General features: G+C 41.0%; 2 protein-coding genes across 4 annotated transcripts in view; both read left to right on the forward strand.

Annotated features, from left to right (window-relative positions):
• Nucleotides 1–335: 335 nt before the first annotated feature.
• Nucleotides 336–19382, forward strand: LOC142969968 (polycystin-1-like protein 2). The gene is made up of 41 exons (XM_076110107.1): nt 336–651; nt 1282–1440; nt 1527–1715; nt 2346–2456; nt 2966–3113; nt 3213–3442; nt 3527–3937; nt 4033–4160; nt 4259–4397; nt 5327–5525; nt 5631–5742; nt 5830–5971; nt 7458–7667; nt 8447–8589; nt 8907–9086; nt 9200–9337; nt 9623–9769; nt 9849–9973; nt 10068–10188; nt 10843–10971; nt 11055–11280; nt 11442–11632; nt 11754–11984; nt 12131–12232; nt 12353–12531; nt 12621–12767; nt 12885–13084; nt 13261–13487; nt 13578–13797; nt 14471–14937; nt 15196–15292; nt 15368–15508; nt 15592–15777; nt 16368–16698; nt 17277–17410; nt 17505–17632; nt 17716–17876; nt 18215–18425; nt 18528–18629; nt 18716–18847; nt 18957–19382. The coding sequence occupies exons 1-41, from the start codon at nt 336–338 to the stop codon at nt 19125–19127; spliced, it is 7461 nt and encodes a 2486-aa protein (XP_075966222.1). The 3' UTR covers nt 19128–19382.
• A 509-nt stretch (nt 19383–19891) lies between these two features.
• Nucleotides 19892–22332, forward strand: part of nfat5b (nuclear factor of activated T cells 5b) — a 28948-nt gene continuing 26507 nt past the window's right edge. For 2 of the 3 annotated variants that reach the window (XM_076110093.1, XM_076110095.1), the window contains exon 1: nt 19912–20184. In XM_076110093.1, the coding sequence (XP_075966208.1) occupies nt 20112–20184 (73 nt within the window). In that variant the 5' untranslated portion in view covers nt 19912–20111. Of the gene's footprint in view, nt 20185–22332 lie in introns of all 3 variants that reach the window. The other variant, XM_076110096.1, reaches the window with a different exon arrangement.

The following is a 22332-nucleotide window of genomic DNA, read 5'->3' on the forward strand; positions in this document are numbered from 1 at the left end:
TCCAGCTCCTATTAAAGCTCAGGTTGACATTTACATGGTCGGAACAGGTCTGAATGAGAAGCTTATCTCAATCTGCAGGTTGTGGAGCCCTACATTAATCGAGGCAGAAGAGTAATCAGTTACTGTTGACAATGGGCCTTGGTCCCTTTTCACTACAGGCCTGAGCTTTGTTTGTACACAAGAATTATGGGCGCAATACAAAGCTGGACAGCCATCAAGGAAGCGATCATGTCAGAAATCATTCTAAAGTCCTGTCTAGTGTCAGAATAACTGACGTCAATGCCCTTTAAAGACACGATGTTACCAGAGAGTCTGAACAGTGTACAGATGCAGAGATGGAAAGCACCATGTTCCCCACACTGACTTTGATGGTTCTCTTCCTCACTTGTTCTGCTCAGGAGGATGCAGAAGCTCTATCCTGCCCAGAATACCAGGAGGGTTTTGACGGCTCTTGCTACGAGTTTGTGGGTATACAGCGATCCTTCCTCAGTGCCCAGCGGTGGTGTGAGCGAGGTGGAGGACACCTAGCCTTCATCCTGAATGATGAAACGCAGCAGTTCCTCCAGAAGCACCTGGACCCGGAGAAGGACTGGTGGCTCGGGCTGGCACCTGCAGCTCCAAACCTCACACTCGACTCTGCTGCCACCAAGGGTGAGAGGGCATGTGGGTGGGGAACAACTGTAGACACTGCATGACTTCTAATGGCTTGATATAGATTTGTAGTGAGTTTACATGTTTTGGAGTCACAAGTGATAAAGATTATTCGTAAAAGCCGGTCAATTTCTCTGAAACCTATTTCAGTAACTATCATTTTAAAACTGTATGTATCTGTGATCAGTGGTTATAGCCAATAATGTCAGAAATAAAGATTATCACCGCAGCTGCTATCTCGTTGGGCAGCTTGCATGTCCATTGTATAGATCTGTCACGTGTTTGTTGACTGACATTTGTTAGAAGACACATTTGGATATCTCCCTCAAGCAGCAGGTGTTCTTAGAGATATTCCTCATTCATTTGAACTTTTCAATAGGCTTGCTGTCAAGTGGTCTGATTTACAAATGTGTCTTTGTGTCCCTCCACAGAGAACGAGTCTTAATCATTCATTCACCCTGTCACCAGCTCAATCTATTGCTTTGTTGTTTTATTATCGCTATATTGCATCTTAACAGAAAGACAAGATAAGGAAAATGACCATGTCCTAACATCTGTGGCTTAAATAGCAGAATCCAAAATAGAAGTTTGATGTAAATAAATGTTGTATCTGTTTTTGTCCTTTCGCAGGTTCCCTTGCATGGCTGGAAGGCTCTTATGTCAGCTATAGTAACTGGTTGAACATGCCAGATGCACAAGCAGCCTGCGGACATATCCTGAGACATTCAGGCTTCCAGTGGGAAGCAGCAGGGAACTGCAGCCAGGAACTCAACTCTATTTGCCAGTTTGGTATGTACTCGTAAATAAATCGCCAAACAGCATTCAAATTATGTTTTGTTTGCTCCCCTTATGTAATTCTTGATTATTTTTGTCAGATTCTGGAAGATCTATCGCATGTGATGGCCAAAATACAACATTGCAATGTGGTTCTGGTCAAGTTATAGTGATAGATGACAGCTTCTATGGGCGAAAGAATATGCACTACTGCAGATCCAAACTTACAGCCTCACCCACATCCTCCCAGGAGGAGTGCAGCTGGACAGATGTGATGGATTCTCTAACAGGTATTATTTTACAGGTAGTATATACATGTATAATAGATCAGGTTACTCCTCATTTACATGACAAGATATTTACTCAACTTACGAGCTGGTACTTTGAATAATGGAACATTTTGTTTAAAGGAATATTTGTATTTACAGTAAAAGCTATGGGAACATATTTGGCTTTGTTAAAGCCGCTTTATCAAAACGCCCAGATACTAAAATCACCACAAAATACATATTAGTTTTATGCTTTGTGTCAAACACAAAAAAATATCAGGACAGACAAAAGGATTACACTTCCAGAAAAGACATTAGGCAAATCCCCTCCTAAGAGCTGAATAGGTGAGCTTTAGGGTAAATATTCATTCACATTCATTCATATCAGTCTGGGATTAGTTATGCTGGAGGAGTTTGTGTAATTACTAATCAAATCGTTTATATTCTTCCTTATGGTTAATACACCTCTTAAACCCTCTCATTAGAGGGTTAAAGAAACATGAGCAAGATTATTTAAATTCAATAGGATGCAAATTGAACATTGTAATGCTTTTTAAACCTTCTACAACAATATTGTCAAGGCCTCTTGATCAATGATCTTGAAAATAATCCAATCTGATTGTCATTTACTTGGTTTATGTGTTGTTTCAGCCCATTGCCACAGTCTGCAGGCTTGCCAAGCTCCAATGGATTTGAGCTCTTTTGGGGAACCATGTCCTGTCCTGGGAAGTTACCTGTCTATAGAGTACACCTGCAAACATGGTCAGATTTTACTTCTACTATACATAGACTTTATCCCTCTAAAATAATATGCTCAGTCATTATGAGTGGAATCAGGTTGGACTATAACTTTTCGCCATACTAACTACAAATATATATATATTTATTTTATTTTACTGCCTTACAGCTATACACGGTATGTGTAGTTCACAGCTAGTTTGGGTTTAGCCATAATAGTGGCCGATGTCGTCACCCTCCGACTAGGTTCTGTATGTCTTGCGTTTCTCTTTCAATGGCTGAACCACATTTCTTGTCCTTGAACTTTACATTACCCACAGAACTATAGCCTCTCCAGCTAAACCTGCCCGTTGACGTTTAACTGTATTACATGATTAAATCGCTGGTGTGACTAGCAGAGTGAACTTAGATGAACTGTTATGTATATAATGTAACAACAGGAATTAACTCCAGGATGCATTATGCTAGTGATGAAATGTTCTTGCTCATGTTCTTGTTTGAACAAACCTCTCTGAAGCAACGTTTCCTCTCAGGACTCCACTTGTTGATGAGCAAGCTGGCGGCCGTCTTTGATAATATCACCATCACTGTGAAGTGGCTCCTTAATCCTTTTCAGGGGAACCTCACATGCACACTGAATGCTGGAGATGGCCACACTATTGATCCATACAACCCAGAAGAGTGAGTAAGACTTGACTTTGCATTCAACCAGACAGTCAGGTTCTTATTCATTCACTATTTATGTAACTGTATTTAAGCTTCACTTTACCTGTGTCACAGGATTCAGAGCACTGTGATGCACAAATTCACCCGTCCCGGTGTTTTCATGGTTGCAGTGGAGTGCACTACCAGTGACTGGCATGTCACAGCTCAGAAACCCATAACCATTCAGGAGCCTGTTGGAGAGTTTGGTGTCATTACGTGCTATAGCAGGAATATGTCAACAGGTGGCACTAAATGCAATGTGCTTCATGGTAGACCTGTTCAGATCCAGGTCATGGTAGAGGCAGGTGAGTCAGTCTAACACTGTAGGGATTAAATGCTTCCAATAAATTTCAAAATAAAGATTAATTCCATATTTTTTTCATAAATAGGTACAAATGTTTCTTACACAATTCAGCATGAAGGCCATTTGGTTGCAAACTTGTCAGTGGAGAATGGGATCACACCCCACAACATTACACTGAGTGAAAGTGTGGCGGGGAAGCTTGGTCACGGCTGCCACAACCTGACTCTAGCCGCCTCTAACAGGGTCACAGCCCACACAGTGTCCACTGATCTGAAGCTGTGTCTGCTGGAGCCCATTGAAGGCCTGCAGGCCTCGGTGATAGCAGAGGAAGGCGTGTGTCCAGACTCTACTGATATCACTATTGGTGTTTCGCTGGAGCGGGGAGCCCCTGTGGAGCTGCTCTTCACTCTGACTGGAGCCAGTGACGCACTCTCCGAGAATAGAGACATGCTCAATGGCAGCTTACAAGCTTATACATTCTCCAGCCCACTTGAAGGTACTTACGGCTTAAGCTGTGCTGTAATTAAATGAAAACAGTCAACCATAGTGTGTAATACATGCCTTCAATGCTGTTAAACTCTTTTGGTAAAGGGCCGTTGAAGGTGACGCTACGAGCTGTGAATGCCCTCTCTGACTCCGATGTGGACGTGGACTTAGAGAACATACTTCGAGCTTGCCAGAATCACTCAGACCTTTCACCAGATAAACATGAAAACACAGTATGTTGAAGATTAGTATCAAACAATAATGATCTGTGCATATGTTGAGGTGTTTGCTTGTTTCTGTTAAAGCACAATTACTTTGGTTTCATCTACAGACAGGTGGTGTGAGTATGGACAACTTGAAAATAACTGCTTCACCGGACACATTGGTTGACCACACTCAGAGTGTCACACTGAGTGTAACTGGAACTGAATCGTTGCCCAGCAAAGGACTCGCATTTGAATGGGAATGTAGTAAGTACCACAATGACTTGACTACTGATCATTTTAAATGAGTCTCTAACAGTTAAAATCATAATTGAAGTCATTACAGGGGGTGAACACAATTAGAAGAACACAGACAATCCAAAACAGTAACACCTTAACAACAGTGAAGCTTTAAATGCTCAGTGTTTGTAACAGTGAGAACATTTTCATAGACATTATAAGCCCTGTTTTTATTATTAGGCCTTAGTCTTATCCTGATTGTGATAATTTTCAGGATGTGGATTTCACACCAAACATGACAGACCTATTCAGCTCTCTGTAGACATGATTAACAGGTTTCATTTAATTTGTATGTGTCTTTGTGTCTTTGCGGATACTCCCTGTTTGTTCTCTGGCTGTGTGGACAGACACTGCTGGATTTGATTTCCTCATATGATCACCAGTAATGTGGATGATAAGAGGACCAATGAAATGTACCCATTTTCCAACTTTCACTTTCATTTCAGCATTACCGGTGTCAGACCTTCAGTCTCATTTCTGTGTAAATCATCCATTCATTCTTACAATGATCACACTGATCAGAAACCTGCCAAATATCTAATGTCTTCACTATTCTGGCTTCTGTTAGCACACTCCAAATAGCATATTCTGGTTTCTCAAAACCTAGATACGGTAAGTGCTTGTCCAGATTTCTGCAGACAGGATATGACGTTAACATGTTACCTACAGACACAGAACATCCAAAAACCCTGATCATAACTGGGACACGCACTCACAGGTATTGCTTCAATTTTCAATTGCATGGTAGTTTCTGAGATTGTATCTAGTGCTGATGTTCTACTGGGTTGTGTGTTCTTGTTATTTTGTCTATCCCCTGTAAATATAGTGACAGATTTGTGATATTTGTCTCTGTAATCTCTTTATTGTTGTAATGCTATGATGTTCTTTCCACACAGAAGGAAACTGCAAATGCGGAAACAAAACAAAGGGTGAAACTCATGTTATTGAAAAAGATTGCCTTCCAAATCCCTTCGATATTTTCAAATACACTTTAACTGTGAAGAGAACAACCTGGTTTAGGAAATGGGTTGACTTTGCTTCAGCTTCAAAGTGCATAACTGTTGCACCAAAAGAATTCACAGATGTCACCATCAGGTAAATGGAGATAATTTACAATAAATGCTCAAATATCCTCAATATAGCTATTCCACAGGTTTTATAAATACTGAAAATTACAATTACCTACTTTTATTCTTGCAGTTGTGATGACTGTGCTTCGATAAATGTCAACGACCATGTAAAGCTCAGACTGAGCTGTGCGACAACTTGCCCAGATGTAGTTTGGTATATTGAGGACCCCAAACCTTTGGCGGTAAGACTGGAACAGCAACTTGAATTGATTTGTAACAGTGGCGTAAGTGATTAATGTGTCAATTATTAACTGATTTTCTTTTCCCAGGATGACCTTAAAAAATGTTACTCCAAAGCAGGAAGGAGGCCACTAATTGAAAGGCAGGATGGCAACACTGAATATGTTGTACATAGCCAACGTCTGAAAGTTTCAAGGGACATATTGCACAACATCAGTGTGATTGCTTATGGTGCGTTTTCATCCCATAGTCAGAATGTTCTTTTCAGCCATGCAGCTTTTTTTAGAGATAGATTAAATGGGAACATCACCTAAATTAAGAGTCTGGAGTTGCTCCAATGACAAAAAGTGGGTGAATGATTTTGTGGACCCACAACATTTTTCTTTTTATGCACAAATTAGCTTTATTCTAAGATAAAATAAGTTAAACTTTATTGTCCCACAGGGAAATTTGTCTTGGGCTCCAAGCCGCTGCAGCACATGATGCACTTGCCAGCATCACAATCCACATGCACGCATAGAACATACATACACTTCTGCATAAACATGCTTAAATGCACACTATCGACAATAGTTCCGAATAATAAAACCAGGTGTGATCAACACAGATAATGAATAATCAAGTCACAATATATTAGACCGCAATAAAATCATATGAATACATTTTTGTACCAATTGAGCCTGCAGATTGGCATTCTGAACCATCTGCCTAAAGGCAACACCTGGTATTCTGGGTTCAGAATATATGTTGGGTCGTTCAGAATTTTCTGTGCCTCCCTGAGCACAGAGTTTTCTTTAAGGGCTGAAGATAGTGATGTTCTTTTTCCCTATGATCTTCATGGCCGCAAGCTTAGACTGTACTGTACTGACGGTTTACCATAATATACTTGTATGCCATATCGAATTACACTCTTTAAAATCATCAGAGTCTAAGCCTTCTCAAAAAATACCTCATCTGTTGTAGCCTTGAACAAAGGTTTTCAATGTGAGAGAGCTGTCAATGTGGACACCAAGATATTTATATGAAGAAACCTGATTTATGGGTACATTGTGAATGCTTACTTGACCAAGGTCAACAATTGACTTTCGTTCGAATATCATTTCCTCCCATTTTATCGTAGTGTTCACAGTTCTGTAACAGAAAATGTACCTCATAGAAATAAAATAGGGGTAGAACGGACATTCCTCTCTTCCCGGCGAGCTGCGAAAACAATTTCCGCCATCTTCCTTTGTACTCGTCAAATGACCACGGAAAACAGTTCAATGTCCCTTCTACTCCTCTTCTATTTCTATGATGTTCCCATATACCCAGAACAGTCCCCTGGGCACTCTCAGTGTCATCTATAACCTCTAACGCAATTCATCATCTATGGCGCAGTTCCAAGCGTTATACTTGATGACATCACAAATTTGAGTTTTAGCACTCTAGTTTGGGGATTTGGGAGGGAGTTGGTCATGTCTACTAATATTTTAATATTCGTAGACCATAGGAATAACGTGTGTGGATTTTGAAAGTGAGCGTAGTGCTCCTTTAAAGACTAGTATGAATAGAGGTGTGGGCCCCTTTGAACCTCTTTTGAAACCTAGTGCTTTGTTCAAAACTACATATTACTTTTTTTTTGCTTAAACTTACATCATATATTAATATACATATTTTTCGAACCTCTGGCTTTGAAAGAAATTGATTGACAAAATGTATGTTTTTTCATTTTTTACAGGCAAGAATACGTCAGGTTTTGCCAAGTACACTTTGCCAATACCAGGTCCTGAGCCAACTGAACCAGCTGCTGAGGCTCCTGCAGACAACCAGCCTCCCTCATGTAGCATCTCTCCACCGTCAGGAACAGTTCTCGATGCTTTTGACATCACCTGCAAATCAAGCTCTTTCTGCTCTACCGGCTGTTTTTATTGCTTCAAAACAGACACAGGTGAGAATGTGCACTGTTACCTTTTGATTTAATTCACTTTTTTAAAAAAGAAGCTCCGTCACAAGGCAGAAAGAGAAGGAATCAAGAGCAGTATAAATATGCTGGCAGGAAGTGAGGAAAAGGCAGATTAAGGTCAATTAGTGTCATTTAGTTGTCGTATGCATGTGACACGTATCCCAAAGTAAGACAAGTTTTGAATTGATTGGTGAGACCGAGATTTAAAGTCCCCCTCCACTCAAAAATGAGTTTTACTTATTGTTACTTCACTTGGTGTTTGCCCTTCTCCATGTAGAGTGATGATCAGTATGTGCAGATTTTGATACTAGAAGTGTGTTTTCACATTCATCTGCTGAAGGAGGAAGTTGCTCTTTGCTCTTTGCTTTGTTTAACCATGCTTTTGTGTCACCACAACTAGTTTAGAAGCCAATCGGTCCAGTATGAAACTTACACAAGTGTGGTGTGGAAACTTCTAGTACACATTGTGATTTGCACAATCATAGATATCGAAAATAAGGAAGAGGGAGGTGATGTAAGTTTGGGGTTTTCTAACTAGGTAATTGAGCTCTTTCCCTGTCAAACCATATGAAAAAGGAGAGTCATTTTCACATTATAAAACCGGGGGATTTTTGAGCTACTTATAAAAAAATATATAGATTGAGTTTGATCACAATGGCTTTTCCTCTAAAAAATAGTTCCTGTGATTAATGCCAATGCTTAGGCCATTTAGTAACATGTATGCAGAAAAACAGTTTTACTCAATTGTCTCTTTTGTCCTGAAGGAAAACATCTGCGCTGCAGTAATGCAAATGGGGTGAAATCTGTCTTCCTGCCTCTCGGAGATAAGAACAACAATTACAGTTTGTCTGTCGTGGTGACTGTGAAAAATGAATATGAGAAAGCCAACACTACTGTCTCCACTCAGGTTTGTCATCTATCAGTAATCATGTATCTTGAGGAAACAAGATTTTTGATTCATTGTCCCAGTGGGAGATTTGTTTTCACAGCCAGTACACAGAACCAGATCATAACAGTGCCAACGAGGCAGTTTGTTCAGGCTGTTATTGCAGATGGCAAAAGCCTCTGCTGAAGCAACTCTACATTTTAGAGCCCTGTATTTCCGACCGGATGGAAGTAATGTGAAGTGTGAAGGTGATCAGTGTCAAGACGGAGCATTAAAGAAACAGGTTGTCCATCTGAAAGTCTTTGAATCATTCAGAGTGACTGTTTCTGTCCCTCAAGGTACGACAAAGCAGCTCAAGTACATCCGTGGAGGCTCTCCGATCTGCAGTGGAGGACAGTGTGAGTCAGTTAGAGCAGCAGGGTCTTCTCTCTGGTGAGTCACTCGGACAAATATTTACTTCAGTTTCTGATATGCTGAATACAGAGGACGCCCACGATCAGAAGGATGCAAGGACGAAGGTAACAGAATGTGGTCGATGTTGAAACTGTAGTGATGTATTGCTGGGATATTTGTTGTATTGTGGGCGAGTGGAGTGCATCATGGTGGTAATCAGCCATTCCTCCTCTTTCAGCTCAGAAAGCAAATGCTGACCAAAATGACCACAGTTCTGCTGGACTCACCCAGCAACACAACTCAGGAAGTGGAAGTGACGGCCAGAGCTGTGGCCAGACTCACCCAGCGCCCAGACGAGCTCAGTCCTGCTGCTCAAGTACAGTAGATTAGTTTTCATCAGGAAACTTAAGACAATACTGTACAAACAGCACTTTGTTTTAATACATTGTAAGAGGAGACTTCGGTCTGAATTACAGTCACAAAACAACAAATGAATAAATGTACTGTTCAGGATGTAGCATTCCAACACTTTAACTGCCATCCTCAGCCTGAACTGAGAAGGACATTTTATGTTTAGAAAATGATATCAATAAAATGTGGATACAAAGTGGGACACAGATCAACTGTAATCTTTTCTGTTTCTGTATTATATCCTCTCCAGGAAGAAGCGGGTTCCTTGTTGGTAGACCTCAGCTCCTTCCTCAACACTATCAGTGTTAATCAGGAAGATGGAGATGACGGAGAAGTTGTGCAAGCAGCTACACCAATAGTTGAAGCAGCCAGTAATATTTTGAATGTTTCGTCAAATGTAAGAACAAAACTATCACTGATATTGCTAAATATCTGTTTTTTCAGACACCAAACATCATATCATGTGTTTTCCTCAGAAAAAAGTCTCAGATTTTCTTCTTACCGGGATAAGCAATGTTCAAAGTGCTTTGCTGAATAATAAAAAGCTGAATGGAGACCCTGCCATCATTAATTCTGGTCATATCAGTGTATATGTCAACAGGTAAGAGATGACTGAGACTGGCTGGAGCTTGTACTTAAGAACAAACTAGTGTTTACTGAAATTACAAAGATAATTCTGATTCTGCTTCCTGCAGAGTTTCTCCCGAAAAGATGCAAATGCAGGATATAAATGTCCAGAAGAACAGCTCCTCCAGATTTTCCTTCCCCGCACTGCCTGCTCATATTGTCTCTCCGGAGGAGCCAGTTGATGTCAGAGTAAGTGTGTGTAGTGTGCAGTGAAGATGCTGATACAGCCAGATTGATTGCCATCATGACCTTTTTTTGTTTAGTTGTAGTCTGCTTTTATCTGGACATTATAAGGTATACTTTTCCTTAATGTTAAACATCCACAATACCTGGACCAGTTAGAAAACTAGTTCCTCATAATATTGACATTCTTAATTAGATCAGTTACAAATCTGCCTCCTTAACATACATTTTTGCACTCTCTTGGGTCAATAAATAGAATATAAAAGATGGAAACATCGTAACTCAAAACATGATTAATATCTAAAATCATTAGGGCTGTCTTCAACCTAAGAAATATTTACTTGGGTAACTTTGTCAACTAATCAACTAAGTTGATTTAATTGACTGATTGATCTGTAAAACTGAGGTTTTTCACAAAGAATCACGCAAAAACACCACTTTAAATCTTGTGTTTACCAGAGATGTGCTCCTAAATTTCTTGGAAATAAGTCATTCAGCAGGAAAAAAGCAACCCAACAGAAAAACACTGAGCAGTAATGTCTCTAAAAAGTCTAGGTTAAGGCCATATCAGATTAGGTCTGCTTCATTTAAAGTAATCTGTGTCACAGTTTTGCACAATTTGATTTTAACATATAGCAACGTATGTTCCCCTCCTTCTAGATGATGAGTTTTGAGAAGAACCCATATTCTTGGAAGGAGGAAAACATCACAGGAACTGTAGGATCCGTCTCTCTCACCAGAGTGAACGGCACTGTCATTTCTGTAGAGAATTTACCCGACGAGATAGAGGTAATGTTTGTTTTAGAGATAGTTTATTTACTTTGGATAACATTGGTGGATTGTTCTGCCTAATGGGTTTTCTGGGTTTTCAGATTCTCCTTCCAAGGCTCGATGTTGGGCAAGAGAACAGCACGGTCCTGGACCTGGCCAATTTCAGCACATTAATAATTTACGTTCCCTCGCCGGATGTAACACTGGTGCTGAAAATGGAGCCATCTGAAAACATATCCTTCATGCTATTCCTGGGATGTAAAGATTATCCAAATGATGAGAATTATGTAGCCAAGACTCAGATGCCTCTAGAGAACGCCAAAGGAGGTAAAATTACCAGACTTACTTTTAGAGTACCTAATATGACAGAAATTCACATTTAAATTATATTCATGGTTATCACAATGAGATAATTATCCAGATCTCTGTGTGTGTAAGCGTCCGTTTGTGTGTGTGTTTGTATGAATATATCTGCAATTCTAACACAGAGGAAAAATACACCTGGGTGCTGAGTCCTAAAGACAGATCAGGAGAAGTTGGAGAGCACTACCTTGTGATCAAGCCCATTGTTGAGCCGGGCGTCAAATCCATGAATGCCACTGTCACTGTCATTTCCATCGCTGCCCAGTGCAAATACTGGAATGAAACTGAGTCTTCTTGGAGTGAAGATGGCTGCAGGGTAAGTAAAAAAAAAAAGCACACACATCCACAGTGGTTGCATCATTGTATGTTTTGTGCATTAAACCTTTTGAAAATGAGCTGTGACGTCTGACTGGCTGGTTTTCTTTTTTTTTCTTCAGGTCGGTCCGCTCACCACGCCGCTGGTCACCCACTGCCTCTGTAACCACTTGACTTTCTTTGGCAGCTCCTTCTTTGTCATGCCGAACTTGGTTGATGTGTCACGCACTGCAGAACTTTTTGCTACGTTCACTAACAATCCTGTGGTGGTGTGTTTTGTGGGGGCCATCTTTGTTGCGTATCTCTTGGTGGTAGTATGGGCACGCAGAAAAGACATCCAGGACTCAGCCAAGGTGATTTTCAGTACAGACTTTCACAACTTTATATTGTTGATTTGAAATGCTACACCATTTGGAAAGTCTGATACATAGTTGTGGGACATTCACCTGATGTCATTGAATTTACCAACTAAGAAACGTGTCTTCACATTCACTTGTAGGTCAAGATCACAGTGTTGGAGGATAATGACCCCTTGGCTGAGTATCATTACATGCTGAATATCAGCACAGGTCATCGGCATGGTGCATCCACCTCCTCCCAGGTGACTAATGTCTGTTAAAGCTTAGAGGGGACTCACAGAAACAAAACCTGTTTGCTGCTTCTGTTGCACATGTATGATGCTGACAACTCTGTCCATCCTGATTGACCTTTTTGGTTTTAGGTGACGATAACCCTGCTGGGCACAGAGGGAGAAAGTGAGCCCCACCACCTGATGGACACTGAGAAGCCAGTGTTTGAGAGGGGTGGGGTGGACATGTTCCTGCTGACCACACACTTTTCCCTTGGAGATCTGCAGAGCATCAGGCTGTGGCACGACAACTCGGGAGCACATCCTGCATGGTAAGAGGGCAAAACGTTGTGATACCAAAGAGGACTAAATCATGAAGTTACTATCAGCACACAAGATAATTATTGAATGTTACATGCAGGTACGTCAACAAAGTAATGGTGCAGGATCTGGAGAGAGGACAGAAATGGCACTTCCTGTGTAATTCCTGGCTGGCTGTAGATGTAGGAGAGTGTGCTCTTGACAAGGTCTTCCCAGTAGCCACAGAGATGGACTTGAAGAGGTTTAGGTAGGACCAGCCGTGGATCTGGTAAAAACACATTACCAAGGAATCTGACTTGAGTCTGTGATTTATTATTTCTCCTGAATCCAAATTTCCTTTCTTTCGCCCAATACTTATTTCAAGTAACCTGTTCTTCATGAAGACAGCCAAGGATTTCAGAGATGGCCACATCTGGTTCTCTGTCATTAGTCGGCCTCCCTGCAGCACTTTCACACGAGTGCAGCGAGTGTCCTGCTGTTTTTCCCTGCTGCTTTGCACCATGCTGACCAGCATCATGTTTTGGGGCATCCCCACTGACCCCTCTGAGCAGACCATGGATCTGGGTAGGTAACAAAACATAAAACAAAAAATATTTCTTATGAAAGTTTTTCCTGGCAATGACCTGGGGCAAGGAAAGTATAACTGTGACAGTAGCACTGCTGAATGGATAGATGAGTATCTAAATGACCTTTATTCACATCCATTTAAACTGGATTTAAAGTAATACTTTACTTTGCAGGTCACATCGAGTTCACCTGGCAACAAGTTGTGATTGGAGTTCAAAGTTCAATCATCATGTTTCCCATCAATCTCCTTATCGTGAGTATCTTCAGAAACTCTCGGCCTCGAGAGAAGGGCGCCAAAACGGACACGTCTAAACAAGGAAAGACTGGTAGAGTTTCTCCCTCGCAAACATCTTCCCCTCAGAAAGCGCTGAAAGACATCACACCAGACACTGTGATCAAGGTGAGTTTACAGATATCCATATCTGTAATTTGGAGGTGATAACTCCTCTGTTCTACACCTCTAAAGGGCTTGATGTGGTTTCTCCGTTAGGACATAAAGAGAATTGCTCAGTCACTCTCAAAGGCCATGAAGAGTCCGCTCCCTCACCTGGAGCTCCGGCCTGGTCAGCATGCGGACATCAACACTCTGCTGTCTCTGGTGGAGGACATCATCAGACAGCAGAACCGTGCGGCTGGAGACTTCTACACTGACGCTTCCAAGAGGGATCCCTCTATGATTCTCAGTTTAAATGCAGTTAATCTAGAACACGGTACAAAATAATAGTTCATACTGCTCGGATATCATGCGTTTCACATTTTTATTGGGTGGTCCATTTGGAGGACCATACTTATTAAGAAAAAAGACAAAGCAATGAATTGATATAATGACCATTTATTACAAAGGAAATATTTAAATAACATACATACAAATTGGGAATCTATTAATATCTAAAGATATATAGTGTATTTTATCTTCAGGATTTATTTTTCTTCTGCAATGTTTACCTCAGCGGACTGGCTTGATGCAGTTTATCTGTGATACACAGATATAAAAATGGTCAAGTATTATTATTTTCTTCAATATCCATTGAAAGATTGAATTAAGGGTTAGGGCAAACTGTATCTTTTATTTTACACACAAATCAAAGAGTTGTCTAGCAAGCTCTCCTGAGTCCCTCAGACTTGTGATAGACCGATATGATGATGGTGATGTGATTGGTGACATTGTCAGTGGTCTAATGACTATGGCCTACCTGTGGTCTCATTTGCATACCTAAAGACCAAATAAATAATGCAATAACCTGCAAAGTCCTGCTGGAAGAAAAAACAATATGTTGACGGAGTATTACATTTAGTATGTTTTTTATAATAAATAAGAATTAACCTTGACATTTGCATAATTCATTTGACCGGCTAATCCTGATTTTCTTCTTTTATTTTCAGAAAACAGCGTGAGCCCTGAGAAGACATCAGATGAAGTTCAGAAGAAGAGCACCAACAGCCGTTATCTGTACAAGCAGCTGCGTCATGTTGAGAAGGAGCTGGGTTTGTTGGGACTTTCTCGTTTTCCAAACCCAGACAGCTACAACCGAGCCATGCAGCAAGTTCAGGGAATGAAGGGTCTTCTGGAGTACCACCTCCACTCGTCCAGCCTGGAGGGAGACCAGCTGGACCGCAGCCCCAGTCCAGAAGAGAGCGTCAAGGAAGAGTCCATCAAGAAGGCCGGTCAAGGTGGGCTGCCGTGGTGGTTTGTGTTTGTTGGTTGGATACTGGTGATCGCAACCAGCGGTGTGTCAGGGTACTTCACTATGATGTATGGGCTGACGTACGGGAAAGACCGCTCCATAAGCTGGCTCATCTCCATGGTGGTCTCCTTCTTTGAGAGTCTCTTTATTACTCAACCGCTGAAGGTGAGTGACGTTACAGTAAATGGTCAGAACAAACATGGATATCATTGCAAATGTTTTTTTTGCTGTTTTAAAATATTTTTTATTTTTTTTTATTTGAGTATTTATTACCAAATATCATGTCATTCAATGAATTACTTCATAAACATTTGCAAGGCATTCTGGGTCGTCTATGTCCCTCCCAGTACTTCAGTGCGTACTGACTGTATTTATGATACATTGATCAGGAAGTGCCCTGGTATTGAAGTTCTTCTGTCACAGGTTCTTGGCTTTGCGGCTTTCTTCGCACTTGTTCTGAAGAAAGTTGACCAAGAGGAGTACGGAGAGCCTCAGATGGATGAGAGTCTGAGGAACACAGGTACGATTTTTCTATTTTTGTTGTATTGTTTTGTGTGGAAAAACAAAACATATCGGTACAACATCCCTTTCTCAGATGATCCTGATACAGTGCGGGCAGCAAGAAGAGATAGCACATGCAGTTTCTATCAGCCACCACCTCCCACTGACATCGAGAAGATAAGGAACACCATGATTAAAGAACAGAAGGTCTTCGGACTAATAAAGGAGATCTTTGGTAGGAGAACCACATTGATACAACATATGAAGCAATGTAATACGTCTTCAGATGCTGATGGGATATGTTTGCTTGTAATGCAGCTTACATGGGATTTATGTGGATGTTGCTCCTGGTGGCGTATGGTCAGAGGGACCCCAACGCTTACTTGCTGACCCAACACATTCGGCAGAGCTTCAGCAGAGGTATCTCTGACAGTATGAGTATTCAGGATATGTTCAACTGGGCAAACACAACTCTGCTGAGCAACCTGTTTGGAGAGCACCCAGGTCAGTATGTCGGGACGTTATTAACTGACGCACATGACTGATTTGCATGGCTGCATGAATCACCTTTAATATTTGAAAATGAGTGTTTGTCTACATGGATAACAAAATGGAAAACACATGCTGATTATTCAGCTGTCATCATTTGGTAGATAGATATATAGATAATATCAGCTTTTTGTTTATTTTGGCTTCGGTTGCTGTATGGTAACCTGGTCCTTGCATTGTCAAAGTCATTGTATTTGTATATTGTTGTGTACCCTGATGTTCCTAAATCAAAATAAATAAAATTGAATCTGACTATAAAATATTAAGAATTGTGATGATTATAATATATATTCAAAGATCGATGATAGCAACACTATATTTATGTAGCAAAGTATAAAATGCGTTCAAACTTTTTCTGTCATTAACCTGTAACGGTGTAAAAAGGCCTTGCATGGTTCAAAATATGGAGCTAGTTGTGACTAAGATTTTATTTATTTGTTTATTTGGGCTGAGTGTGACATGTAAAATGATGTTTCATCTGCAAAACGTTTTCCTGCTCTTTTCTTTAAATGTGTTTATTCTTGTTACCTGATAATCTGTCCCAGGATTCATCACAGATGGAAACTCCAAGCTGGTGGGTAATGCTCGCCTTCGCCAGGTGAGGGTGCATCAAAACTCCTGCCACGTGGCTCCCTCCATGCAGCAGTCTGAGCAGGACTGTCACGCTCCATACACGTGGGAGTTGGAAGACATGAGCTCCTATGGGCCAGGCTGGAGCCGCTCTGAGGGTGATAACACCTCGCTGAACATTCAAAGCCCGTGGACGTATCAGTCCCAGCGTCAACTGAGGGCCTTCCCCATCTGGGGCAGCGTGAAGCTCTACAGAGGAGGAGGGTTTGTGGTGGATTTAGGGCCAGATTTACATAATTCCAGCAGGTAGGCATGATAAAACAGATGATAAGTGAAAAGAAAAGTCTACTTATAGATTAGTTGATTGATAGAATATGATTGTCAAACATTTGTAGGTTCCAGCTCCTTAAAGGTGCAGTGCATAGGATTTGACATCATCTAACTGTGAGGTTTCAAACTGAAATTGGTTCCTTTTTTACAAGTGATTATACACAAAAGAAAACATGCTTATTAATATTATATTCAATTTCTGCCAATAGATCCCCCTAAATGCTACGCACTGTTACTTTACCTTTAGGGAATTAAAGCTTTTCTTGATAGCTTTTCGACAAAACAATAATTAGAAAATAATTGTTAGTTGCAGCCTTATATGATAGAGCGGTGACAAAAGCATCTTTTATCGTACATTCATTGTAGATTCACATTTGTACAATACCTTAATACTGCATCTTTAGATTTAATATAAGTATTTTCATTGTCTTTTAACTCGTAATTAGCCTCAAATTAGTAAAGCAATGACAAAATTGTGCCACACAGTTGGCCTCTGCATCAGAACTTGCTGTTTGATGACATTTATAAATCGTATCGTGTCGTTCTCTTTGTAGATCCCTTCAGTACCTTTATGACAACACCTGGTTTGATGTGTACACCCAAGCAGTCTTTGTAGAATTCACTGTGTACAATGCCAACGTCAACCTCTTCTGTATCATCACTCTCATGCTGGAGACCACAGCCATAGGTAAGTAGTCCGTGTCCAGCTCTTGTGTGGGAGCTGCACAGAAACTTTAACTGTTATGAGAAGCATGTTGTCTGTCGCCTTGTGTTTCCTCCAGGAGCTTTCCAGTTCCGCAGTGAGCTTCAGAATGTACGTCTTTACCAGTCGACCGGAGGCCTTCACATCTTTGTCATGGCCTCTGAAGCCATTTACTTCCTCTTCATCATCTATTACATGTTTGTCCAGGTATTAATTCATTATACCTCGAATCTACAATCATCACTGGTAGAAATGATTACTCCTCACGCAAACGCCTCTCCTCCTGATAGGGAAAGCTGATGAAGCAGCAGAGATGGGCTTATTTCAAGAGCAAGTTGAATCTGCTCGAGCTGGCAATTATCCTCCTCAGCTGGAGCGCGCTGTCTGTCTTCATCAAGAGGACTTTACTTGGGAAGCGGGACATGGAGTACTACCAGAACAACAAAGACCAGTAAGCAAGAAGAGAAACACAACCCATAAAAGTATATGTGAGAGAAATATTTGAGTTTTTTGCAAACATTTTTTACAGTATATGCCGTAAGTGGTGTAGTCTGGTGGTATATAGTGTTTGTCAGACAATGCTATATAATTAGCATTGTCTGACAAATGCTCAGAGAGAATTGGTCATTTTAACTTTTTGAAATGAATTATGTACACAGAGAATCTGTTATTTGAATTTAATTTCAACTCAATAAATAGGAAAGCATTACTAGGTCAACTATTATTTCCTCAATCCATTGAAAACCCTTTCCAATAGATTGTAAAACAAGACTCATGTTCTGACTCCAGATTCGCCAGTTTCCATGAGACAGCCAAGGCCGATGCAGTGCTGGGGTATCTGATTGCCTTCCTGGTGCTATTGGCTACAGTCAAACTGTGGCACCTGCTGAGACTGAACCCTAAGCTGCACATGATCACAGCCACGCTGCAGCGAGCCTGGACTGATATCTCAGGCTTCCTGGTGGTCATGACCATCATGTTCCTGGCCTACTCCATCGCTGTGAGCAGTTTCCCACACTTCAACATCAGCATGCTGCTGGAGTCACTGCATTTGTTTCATTCAAAAGGTGGTTAATACAGAGACTAACTTTCTATTTTTCAGTCTAACCTGATGTATGGGTGGAAGCTATACTCCTATCGGACTCTGCTGAATGCTGCTCAGACCATGGTTAGCCTGCAGCTTGGCATTTTTAACTATGACGAGGTTAGTATGAGGCTATTATAAATGTACCACAGCAGATTATGACAGCTGAGCCTTCTTCAGTGCATGTCTTCCTCCTGATCCCCCAGGTTCTGAATTACAATCCAGTCCTTGGAGCTTTCCTCATCGGCTCCTGCATTGTGTTCATGACCTTTGTGGTGCTGAATCTCTTCATCTCTGTCATTCTGGTGGCATTCAGTCAAGAGCAGATCCATCACAAGGTAACTCACCCACGCTTATTGAACACATGTTGTAGAAGAAGTGAGATCTTCCCATTCACAGATAACTTAATACTCTTTGAGTTATGCACATGTCTCACTGTTCTTACAGCCGTCAGAAGAGGATGAGATTGTGGACCTGATGCTGATGAAACTCTTCAGTTTGTTTGGACTCAAATGTAAGAAACAAGATGGCGACTGCCCAACTGAGAGGCCAGTTGGTTCCTCTGCTTCAAATAATGGACCCTCAGTGGTTTCTTCTGGGAATATCCGCGATGGTTGACATGTTCTCACAGAGTCCTTCGCTTCAGTTTTTGCTTTTGTTGCTTTGTGACTGAATTGCAATAAATTGTCCTTTCAAGTCTGTAAATTATTAGCATTTGTCTCTACTGCTGCAGATATGTCACTCTTGTAGGAGAAGCTCAAGCACTGAGAGGAAGTAGGAACCGAGGATGATCCTCATGTTACACACTGAAGCACTGTATTTTAGGCTGCTGTATATTTTGTTAAGCAAATGAATAAAAAATATTCATGGTTACTGAAACATTGTATTTGCATAAATCGGACTTGTTTCATAATATTGCTTATTTTCAAACAGGACTAAGCTTTTGTTATCATTTCCAATGGGTTGTATAAAACATATATCACACAACTTAGCACTCATACTACTAATAATTAAGATAATTAATAAAAATAATCATAAAACTATAAAACGGCACAAAAAAAAGACATACGGTGTCCATTTTGACATGTCATCGCAGGGCAAACATAATTAATAAAATGAATCATGATCCCATTAAATTTAGTGTATCAGCATACACACAACCCAAATGAAAAAGAGCAATACTGAATGTTCAAAATGCCTGCTGTGAAAATATCGGTGCAATATATATGAGTATTAATACTGTGTGTGCCGTGCGGCAAAAAACCTGGACAAAGTTTGAATGGATTCAAACCAAACCATGGATATCTCATTACTCTTAAATAATCCCTACGTCGCTTTTTACGTATTGCGTCATCGCTGTGGGCGTGGCTCCCGGTGCAGCTCGAGCTGTGTGCTGAAAACATCATGCGTCTGTAGGCGGACCCAGGAGCCAAGTGACAGCGGAGACGGTTAAGCAGCCACAACGACAGGGTCAACTTAGTCACTGCAGTTGTCTGAACACTGGATTGAAGGTATTCTGACAGTCAGAGAGAAGATAATATCGCTCAGTGACGGTATTGACTGACTCGAGAGTGTCCGGTTTCCTCACTCTGAGGGATTGCGATGCCCTCTGACTTTATCTCCCTTTTCAGCGGGGACCTCGACCTGAATTCTCCCAGATCCTTCTACTCAAAAGGTAACAACAGCTCTTATTATTACTCTCTCTCTCTCATGTGTGGTGGCTCTTGTTATTTCTACTAGTTTATGGATGTGTGTGTGTGTGTAACTTCCCACCTAACTATAAATGTGGTGAGGTTCAACCCCCTCAGTGTCGCACATCTTTAAAACTGCCTTCTGCTGCTAATACAGTTACGTTTTTAATCTTTCTATACAAAGATGCCAATGTCGTTTTTCACCTGGTACTCATGTTTTGATTTTTTTTTCTTGGGGGAAGGTGAAGTAATATTTTTCTTTCTTTCTTTCTTTTAAACGGAAGCCCTCAGCAGCAGCTGCATGCGCACCAGTCCGCCCAGTTTACTTTCCCCCTGCCTGTTGAAAAGCAGGGCTGTCTATTTTCTCTGTTTTTTTTGGAAAAGGCTAACCCCCCCTGTGAGCACCCCACGTGCTCTACACCGCCCCTAGTGGGCCCATGGACATAAACCGTGTTGTCACACGTATGGGAGCCTGAAGCAGTGGTTGAATGTGTATTGTTGTAGCATACTTATTCACAGAAAAGTGTTTTTTTAGATGCAGATATTAGCAACAATGTCTAGCTTAGTAGTCAGTACACCCATCATGACAATGTGCAAAGCTAGCAACTGATCATCCTTGTTTTTCTTCAAATACAAACGCAACATAAACAAACACGTTAAAAGGAGCCCATGCATGCATAATATGCAGGAGTTGTTGCCTACTGTTTGTAAACACAACATTCAAAGTTGACCTCTCCTCCCCCCGGCGCTTGGCCACCTGTCCTTTGCCTGGACACAGCCCAGTGTACCACTTGCAGCATTAAACACTGCAAGTGAAAGCCAACCCCAGATTCATTCTCGATTTGGAAGAACTATATATGCGTTTGTTTGGTGTTTAGCTTCCTCTTGGATGCGTGGTAGCGCATGTGCAGGGGCCACATACCCAGTGCACAGAGGCTGACGTCAGAAACGTCTCGAACACAGCAAAATAATAATAAAATACAGGCAGAGGTACTTATAGACACCGCCACACACCTTTAGTAGGCCGTGATTGATGACCGAGAGGGATTACTTTTGTATGAGTCTGTGCATCGTTTTTTAAGGACAACCCTGCATAGTATACCTTTTAATGAAGTTACTTAAGATTTGTGATCAAGATACAGTATGCACTGAGCAGGATATTCTACAGTTGAGAAATGAGCTCAACTTTGTTTTTCTACATTACTGCCAACACATCTTTTGCATTTACATACTGCAATTTATTGTTATTCATTGACTGATACATCTGTCGATACCGATGTATATATATCTTGCGACTCACATTATTATGTATTGATGTGTTCAGTTTTACTTGTGACTCATCAGAAAGCCTGTTGTACTGTACACGTGAATCATTTCATGTGCACCACAAAGTCAGCAGAAATTACTTTGAGACGTGAACCAAAAGTTGTTCTTTAGCTTACCTACCTTGTTTACTTACTAATCACACTATTGTGTATTTGTGTCAGCACAGTCAACTCGGCTGTGTGTGAAATCTGAAGTTAGTTTTGCATCTCGCCGACACGGCGGACTCTCCCCCAGTTTGTCTGTGGGATTGTCAAAAAGAAAAAAAAATCCCTTTCATCCTTTAATTCATCAAAGTCAGTATTGACAAGTCATACCCAACACCAGGATACAAAGAATTATTCTCTATTATGGAGATAATATAGAGGGAGTTGCTGCAGCTTTTTGTAGCAATTAATTGGGTTGTTTTTTAAAAAAAGGCTGTTTTTTTTTTTTTTTTAGAAGGCTACAGTGAACAGCTAACGATGAGGAATACATATTTTTAGGATGCGAGTAGTTCAGGGAATACCAAGGAAAAGCTGTAACAATGGCACTCAGGATAGGAATGCTAGTCGTACCACCTTTCGTGGTCGGTAAGGGACAGCGGGTTAATAGACGTCATAAAATGTCTTCCCACCAGCTTCACATCAAAGGTGAGGAATGTTATGGCTTTGCCGTAAGTTCTATCGAGCTCGGTTAACAATTGTAAGACCGCAGACCTCAACATAGTTTAGTTTTTATTTCTTTCATATTGACACCCACCAAAGCCTGGTCAATCATTAACCCTCTGACTGTCCTGTGTGTAAACCTGGGCTTGAATAGCACTCTAT

This window comes from Anarhichas minor, unplaced genomic scaffold (genome assembly GCF_050575085.1).
Source record: "Anarhichas minor isolate MPS153535 unplaced genomic scaffold, ASM5057508v1 ptg000042l, whole genome shotgun sequence".
Lineage (NCBI taxonomy): Eukaryota > Metazoa > Chordata > Actinopteri > Perciformes > Anarhichadidae > Anarhichas > Anarhichas minor.

Excerpts from the sequence above, each read along its gene's own strand:
- LOC142969968 (XM_076110107.1), top strand. The coding sequence starts at position 336 with ATGGAAAGCACCATGTTCCCCACACTGACTTTGATGGTTCTCTTCCTC. Across the intron at positions 5,743-5,829 it reads AGGACCCCAAACCTTTGGCG|GATGACCTTAAAAAATGTTA; the intron begins GTAAGACTGGAA and ends TTCTTTTCCCAG. Across the intron at positions 9,338-9,622 it reads AGCTCAGTCCTGCTGCTCAA|GAAGAAGCGGGTTCCTTGTT; the intron begins GTACAGTAGATT and ends TATCCTCTCCAG.